Source organism: Coffea arabica, chromosome 4c (assembly GCF_036785885.1).
Source record: "Coffea arabica cultivar ET-39 chromosome 4c, Coffea Arabica ET-39 HiFi, whole genome shotgun sequence".
Taxonomy (NCBI): Eukaryota; Viridiplantae; Streptophyta; class Magnoliopsida; order Gentianales; family Rubiaceae; genus Coffea; species Coffea arabica.
The window spans coordinates 43,669,665-43,678,238 of NC_092316.1; the positions used below are offsets into that span (position 1 = coordinate 43,669,665).

General features: G+C 34.7%; 1 protein-coding gene and 1 long non-coding RNA gene across 2 annotated transcripts; both read right to left on the reverse strand.

The window, feature by feature from the left end:
* Positions 1-207: 207 nt before the first annotated feature.
* Positions 208-873, reverse strand: LOC140004814 (uncharacterized). Its single transcript, XM_072044963.1, has one exon. The coding sequence runs from the start codon at positions 871-873 to the stop codon at positions 208-210; it is 666 nt and encodes a 221-aa protein (XP_071901064.1).
* A 4,836-nt stretch (positions 874-5,709) lies between these two features.
* Positions 5,710-8,346, reverse strand: LOC140004983 (uncharacterized). The gene is made up of 2 exons (XR_011812805.1): positions 8,055-8,346; positions 5,710-5,880 (listed from the first exon to the last, which is right to left on the reverse strand). It is a non-coding gene; the product is annotated as an uncharacterized lncRNA (long non-coding RNA).
* Between the last annotated feature and the right edge of the window lie 228 nt (positions 8,347-8,574).

Below are 8,574 nucleotides of genomic sequence, written 5' to 3' on the forward strand. Positions count from 1 at the left end.
ATGCTAATTCTAGTCCATTCCCAAAAGTGAATGTAACTAAATTTCAATTTATTAGTTATGGTTGTTGCCATGATTATGATTTTGGTAAATATATATTTTACCATGACAAGAGAAAAAGTTACCACTTGAAGTGGGATAATAATGATAAGGACACGAAAATAAAGGTCCTAAAGATAAATGTCCCGAAATACATTTGACGAATCAAAATTATAATAACAAAACATTTTGTTGCTTGCCCCGGTTAAAATTTTCACGGGGCACACATTTACTACGATCACGTCCACGGCCACGGCCACGTCCGCGGCCTCCTCCACGGCCACCTCTACGGCCACGTCCACGACCTCGACCAGAATTTTGAAATTGGGTCGCATTCGCTTCAGGGAATGGACTTGCACCAATTGGTCGGGACTCATGATTTTTCAGCAACAATTCATTGTTTTGTTCAGCCAAGAGAAGACATGCAATAAGTTCAGAATATTTTTTAAACCCCTTCTCTCGATATTGCTGCTGCAGGAGCATGTTAGAGACATGAAAAGTAGAAAATGTTTTTTCTAACATATCTTCATCAGTGACTTTTTCGCCACATAATGATAATTGAGAAGTGATTCTGAACATGGCTGAATTATATTCGTTGACAGATTTAAAATATTGCAGCCGTAAGTGAAGCCAATCATATCGGGCTTTTGGAAGAACGACCAACTTCAGGTGGTCGAATCTTTCTTTCAAATCTCGCCAAAGGACAAGAGGATCTTTAACAGTAAGATATTCTGATTTTAATCCTTCATCTAAATGATGACGAAGAAAAATCATAGCTTTGGCACGGTCTTGGTTTGAGGATTCATTTTTTTCCACAATAGTATTACCAAGACCCATTGCCTCAAGATGGATTTCAACATCCAATACCCATGATAAATAATTTTTTCCAGAAATATCAAGAGGTACAAACTCTTGTTTTGTAAGATTAGCCATAAGAAATTGAAATAAGATTTTGACTTAGAAATTTACCTCAAAAGAATATTCAACCATAAATTGAAGATACTAAATCGGAATACTACTATAATATTATTACTCCTTATATACATTTTCAGATAATACTATATTCAATTATTATAGTATACATTTTCAAATAGGAATTGAAGAAGTATTAGAGAAAGGAGTAGAGAAAGGGAGAATGATTTCCTTGTATTTCAACAAGATACAAAAAGTCCTCACAAAGGGTTTCAATGTACCTCAATATATAGGCACTACAAGATTAAAGGTACATAAATCCTATTAAACATCCACTACTACAATAATATGAAGAAACCTATGAAACGGTTTCTCCACTACATGAATAAATTTATGAATTGTAACTTCTATACATAATGTAATCATAAATCATGAATTAATCCTCTTGGGAATACAAAGGGACATCCATACTTTTAATTGTTTCATAACACTCCCCCTTGGATGTCCATTACACAAAAAATATGCCTCGTTAAAACCTTACCAGGGAAAAATCCATCGGGACAAAAACCCTAGTGAAGGAAAAAGAGTACACTATTCTTGTGTATTAATTTCTCCCCCTGATACAAACATTATTTGAGATCTTTTAATCGTTGCATTCCAATATTTTTCACCAATTGCACCGAGATATAGTACTTCAGGACTAAATATCTCTTCATCTTCCTCTCGCAGTCTAAAAGGATCTTTATTAGGATCTAATGATCTGACGATCATTGGAATACTTAATATATGTGTCTTATCCATATAAAACCGCTTTAATACATTCCGGGTATATGCAGTTTGGTGGACAAAAATTCTACATTTCAAATGCTCAATTTGTAAACCAAGACAGAATTTTGTCTTTCCAAAATTTTTGATCTCAAATTCTATCTTCAAATATTCAATAATATTTTGAATCTCTTCAGGAGTTCCAATTAAATTTAGATCATCAACATATACCACAATTATTACAAAATTTGATCCATTTTTCTTGATAAAAACACGTGGACATATTGGATCATTGGTATAACCTTCTTTAGTTAGACATTCATTGAGGCGGTTATACCACATACATCTAGATTGTTTGACTCCATACAAAGACCTTTGTAATTTAATAGAATAAATATCTTTAGAATTTGATTTGCATGCTTCAGGCATGTTAAATCCTTCGGGGATTCTCATATAAATATCATTTTCAAGATTTTCATATAAATATGCAGTAACAACGTCCATTAAATGCATCTCTAGTTTTTCATGTACTGCAAAACTCACAAGATATCTAAATGTGATAGCATCCACTACAGGTGAATACGTTTCATCATAATCAAATTTGGGCCTTTGTAAAAATCCTTGAGCTACTAGCTTTACACCTTTAGGTGTTTGGACTACAAGTCCAAAAACTTTTCTTTTAATCAATAAATCCAATTTAGATTAGATCGCATCTTTCCACTTTAAACAATTATTTCTATACCGATATTCATCAACCGATCTAGATTCATGATTCTCATCAACTTCTATAATATCAAGTGCTACATTTCATTAGGCTCCAATTAAATTTTCTATGATTTAATTCTCTTCAGGAGTTGGCTCTTCAGGAGCAACCTCTTCAAGAGGTTGAATTTTGTCATGACATTTATTTAATCTCCAGAGATATTTGAAATCAATTTATACCTAATTTAGGTAGGCCGGCCTTAAATTTATTTGTAGCACTTGTGCATGTCCTTCAGGGACATCAATTTTAACCAGAGTATTTCCTGCAAGAATAGTTGATTTAATGACTCTTCTGGAGTCGATAATATATCTGACAATTGGTTTGTAGTTTTTTGCAAATGAATAATTTCTTGAACTTCTAGTTCACATTATTTTGTATGAGAATCGAAGAAATCCAATTTTTCAGATGATTTCCTTTCGATTGATTTTTTTCCTCCCCCTAATGTCGGGAATCGTAGTTCATCAGAATAATAAATCATTCAATAGATCACCCATCAATATTTTACAATATTTAATCGTAAAAGGTGATTCATATCCGACATAAATTTTAAATTTCTTTTGGAGCCATATATAATATAAAGGGGGTATGTATAAATACTTGTCGGCTCTCAAATATTCGCACTTTTGTCAAATTATATATCCGTTGGGATCAGTAAACTTCTGGTTTACTGCAGGTGATGATTATAAATCAAATGATATTGAAGACAACTATATCGATAACCATTTCTCTCTCGAATGGTTATTATGATATAATTAACCTTTATCTCATTTGTTTCTAAACATAATTATATTATTATCTCATTTAGTGTCCCAATTTGATATCCATTTCAACGGATATTCAAATTCAATAAATCTTTCGAGACATGATAAAAAGTAGTGCTTTATTTATAATAAATTTTTCTCCTACAGGGAGAAATATAGTAGTGAATACTCTTATTTAGGAAATACCTTGATTAAAATTGATGTCCCTGAAGGACATGCACAAGTGCTACAAATAAATTTAAGGCCGGCCTACCTAAATAAGGTATAAATTGATTTCAAATATCTCCGGAGATTAAATGTCATGACAAAATTCAACCTCTTGAAGAGGTTGCTCCTGAAGAGCCAACTTATGAAGAGAATGAAATCATAAAAAAAATTTAATTGGAGTCTAATAAAATGTAGCACTTGATATTATAGAAGTTGATGAGAATCATGAATCTAGATCGGTTGATGAATGTCGGTATATAAATGATTGAAAAAATGGAAAGATACGATTCAATCTGAATTGGACTCACTGGCTACAAGAAAAGTTTTTGGACTTGTAGTCCAAACACCTGAAGGTGTAAAGCCAGTAGAATATAAATGGGTATTTGTGAGAAAAAAGAAATTATGAGGTATAAAGCAAGACTTGTAGCCCAAGAATTTTTACAAAGGTCTGGATTTGATTATGATGAAACATATTCACCTGTAGTGGATGCTATTACATTTAGATATCTTGTGAGTTTTGCAGTACATGAAAAATTAGATATGCGTCTAATGGACGTCGTTACTGCATATTTATATGAAAATCTTGAAAATGATATTTATATGAGAATCTCCGAAGGATTCAACATGCCTGAAGCATGCAAATCAAATCCTAAAAATATTTATTCTATTAAATTACAAAGGTCTCTGTATGAGCTCAAACAATCTGGACGTATGTGGTATAACCGTCTCAATGAATGTCTGACAAAAGAAGGTTATACCAATGATCCAATATGTCCATGTGTTTTTATTAAGAAAAATGGATCAAATTTTGTGATAATTGCTGTATATGTTGATGATCTAAATTTGGTTGGAACTCCTGAAGAGATTCAAAATAATGTTGAATATTTGAAGAAGGATTTTGAGATCAAGAATTTTGGAAAAACAAAATTCTACCTTGATTTACAAATTGAGCATTTGAAAAGTGAAATTTTTATCCACCAAATTACATATACCCGGAAGGTATTAAAGCGATTTTATATGGATAAGGCACATATATTAAGTATTCCAATGATCGTCAGATCATTAGATCCTAATAAAAATCTTTTTAGATCGTGAGAGGAAGATGAAGAGATACTTGGTCCTGAAGTACCATATCTCAGTACAATTGGCAAAGAATATTGGAATGCGACGATTAAAAGATCTCAAATGATGTTTGCATCAGGGGGAGAAATTAATACACAAAAATAGTGTACTCTTTTTCCTTCACTAGGGTTTTTGATCCCACTGGGTTTTTCCCTAGTAAGGTTTTAACGAGACATATTCTTTGTGTAATGGACATCCAAGGGGGAGTGTTATGAAACAATTAAAAGTATGGATGTCCCTTTGTATTCCCAAGAGATTAATTCATGATTTATGATTACATTATGTATAGAAGTTACAATTCATAAATCTATTCATGTAGTGGAGAAACCGTTTCATAGGTTTCTTCATATTATTGTAGTAGTGGATGTTTAATAGGATTTATGTACCTTTAATTTTGTAGTGCCTATATATAGAGGTACATTGAAACCCTTTGAGAGGACTTTTGTATCTTGTTGTAATACAAGAATATCATTCTCCATTGCTCTACTTTTCCTCAAATATCTCCATTCATATTATAGTAGTTTATTTTGTTTTACAACAACAAGCATATTAATAAATTTTTATTTATGTAGACTATTCTAAACATGTCAAATTGGTCTATGTAGACGTCCGATCCTATATAGGGTTCACATGAAAATAGCACATTATATTTGTAGGATACACATAGATAGAAATTAGTGTTCTTAGGGCACGAGAGTCAGCTCGTTATAAAAGCGGGCCGATGAATTTTTCTGGGACATTGTGTGAAGTTAATTGAACCCCCGGATAGCAAATTATCTTCGCCCTATAGGCTTTGGGGGATCGTACAGGAAGGCTATTTTGAACTTAATCATGGATTCATTATCACGCTTATTTAGTGCTAGAGGCAGAAAACCCACATTTTCATCTTCTCGTGGGTGAGGCGACCATCACTTTACAAGACGTGGAAGTATTATGGGGTCTGCATGTTGATGGATTACTAGTGACGCTAGTTGATCGAAATACAAATCTTACACGTAAGAAAGATTTGATCGAGGATTTTTGTGACGGCCCCACCTCCCCCTAGGGAGTACCAAAGGGTTCGACGGGTCGCCTGCCTAGCTCTCGCCGGGACTCAGTCGTTCACTACAGTCCACAATTAAATTACAATATAAAAATCAAATATGCATCAAATTCTCCAAGAATTACATATCACGAACCCACTTAAGTCCAAACGTTCATACAATCCCTAATAACAACTATTACACAAGATGAAATCCAAAACTCAAACCATACATGAGATAATCCATCCGGTCACATGAATAAGTACTACAAGTCCTTCCTTTGCCTTGAGCCCTGTGGAGGGGAATAAAATAGTTTTGGGGTGAGCTAAAAGCTCAGCGAGTAACCAGAAAAATCAGTAATCAAATCGGTTTCACAACAGTTCATTTCAATGATGTCATATATCAATGATGTCATAAATCAAATGATAAGTCCAGAAACAACTACAACATTTGCAAAACAGTAAATATGGAGTATCAATAATTCAAGAAACATTTACAATGGAAAGCGATCGTAACATTCATGAAAAAGATACGTTCGTTCTCCTGACATTTCCTCCTTCCTTCAAACTTTTGAAAAAAGCATTTTCGTTTCTTTTTATAAATAAATGCCTCGCTCATTTGGTCATTCATTTCATTCACCAAACTCCACCAACCTCCACCAACCTACAAAGGTAATACTCGAGTATACCAAACGTTCACCCAAGTCCCTAATCGCCCGACCGAGACCGTTTCTGACTCGAGACGACCGGTAACAAGGGGCAATGGCCAGTTCAGCCCAAAAGGCTTACATCATGCGCAACTAGCATTTCAATAATTAAATCCTTGAAAATTGCACAGTTATTTAGGTCGAGTGCGATAAAGTACACACTCGCCTAGAAAGCTCGTTTTGGAAATCATTCAAAACACTTAACACGTTAGCAATCAATAATACAAGTCATGAAATCAAGAAAATATAGCAAATAAGGAACACTCATATGCAAGCACGCATGATATGCAAGAAAACAGTTCAAAAGTAACTTTGGAAACAGTTTAAAGGTAAATAATGCAAGAAAACGGTACAAAAGTAACTTTGGAAACAGTTCAAAAGTAAATAATGCAGGAAACGGTTCATAAATAACTTCAGAAATAGTTTGAGGTCACTCACCTCCATGACTCAGAATCATCCATCATATAACATTGCCTTGCTCAAATCCAAGTCTTAGATCACAAACTCAATGCAAACAAGTCCTTTAAAAGTTCGGACAGCACTTCCCCTAAATTTGCTTACTTTTCCAGCCATCAGGGCTTCATTATTTCCTCAGCCAGTCCCAAAGGTACACACACAACAACAAGTTCATCCAATAGTCATTCAGCAAGCTCCAAGTAGTACGAGTACAATGCAAGCTAGGGAAAAGTTCGGAAATGAAAGTTAAGCTCAAAACTAGAAAAACAGGTTTTGACGTCATTTTGCGGTAATGGTACCAAAGGCACTACGATTGTCGGATGAAGGTACAAGACACACTGTTTCGAAGCTAAGAGACAGGGCTACAATATTTCAGAAGGACACTCAACCCAGTTTCGAGTGTAACCAGGTCAAAAACACAAAAAACTACACCCGAATCATAAAAACAGCTTCACAGAACGCATTCTAGCGGAAACATCATAACTTAGGCTCTCCAAGTCCAAATCCAGAAATTCCAAAACCAGCTGACAGCTAAGAAACAGGGCTAAATTTCATCAGAAGGCCTCAACAACTAATTCGGAAGCAATCCTGACCAAAACAACCAATTACAGAAGCAATTCCCAAATTCGGGTAAAACCAGGGCAGCAAGGGTAATTCCATCTTTTCTCAAGCTACGCTACTCCGATTGACCTGAAATTTTGAAGGCACCTCTGAATTATCATTGCCTACAACTTTCATGAAGACCACTCAGTCCAGTTCTCACCCTAACTTGGTCAAATTTGCCAAAACAACTCCAGATTTTCCAGTTCGAAATTCACTGCAGAAATCAACTAGTAGTCCTGCTTTATTCACTCATATCTCAGAACACACAACTCCAAATCAGGTAATTCCAAAGCCATTTAAAAGCTAAGATACAAGGCTAGAATTCGTAAGAAGACATCAACAACCAAATCAGTAGTATTCCTAGTCAAACTAACCAATTACCAAAGCTGATTTCCAGGTTCGGACAGAAACAGGGCAGCAGGGGTATTTTGGTCTTTCCACAGGCTACCGAATTTGGATTGAGCTGAAATTTTGCAGGCAACTATAAAACCTCATTCTCTATAACTTTCATGTTTTGTGCTAAGGCCAATTCGGCCTCTAACTATGTTGAACAGTGTCAGGCAGAATTGGGAAAATTGAAAACCCTAATCTAGAAATTTTTGCATTCAAGTGCTAATCTTCCACTAAAACATCTCATTAGCCATCACAAGTCATCAATTTAACAAAATCAAGATCAAAGAAAGGATGGTTAGACATGATACCTTGAAATATCAAGAAAGGTGATGGCTTAGGGATTTTTCTTCCAAAACAACTCCACCAATAGCTTCAATCTTCCTTAGCTAGCAAGTTTTATGGAGTGATTTGCAATTTAATCGGTTAGAACTCAAGATTGGAGGAAGAAATTGAGGTGCAAGATGCTGGATTTTCTCTCTCTTTCTCTCAAAATTTCGTCCATCATGCTTACAAGAAGAAGAAATGATGAAAACAAAAGGTTTGGTCAAGATAAGAAGAAGAAATCATGGTCTTAGTCAAAGGTCCAACTTGCAATGGGTTTGTGACACTTGGCCCTTCTAGTATTTTCTTTAATCCTTTGGCTTCCAATGGTTACATCATATAACCACCCTCTAATCATTTCCTAGCACCTTGTAAAATAATAACACTTAGCACACAATTCACTTAGTCACCAAAATTATATCACACTAGCGGGTCCCACGTCCGGTATAAGCTCTTAATTTCTCAAAAACTAATCGATACTAGAAAAATTATTTTCAAACTATATTT

Bases quoted from the DNA above. Each gene is read 5' to 3' on its own strand.
- LOC140004814 (XM_072044963.1), bottom strand. From the start codon at position 873: ATGGGTCTTGGTAATACTATTGTGGAAAAAAATGAATCCTCAAACCAA.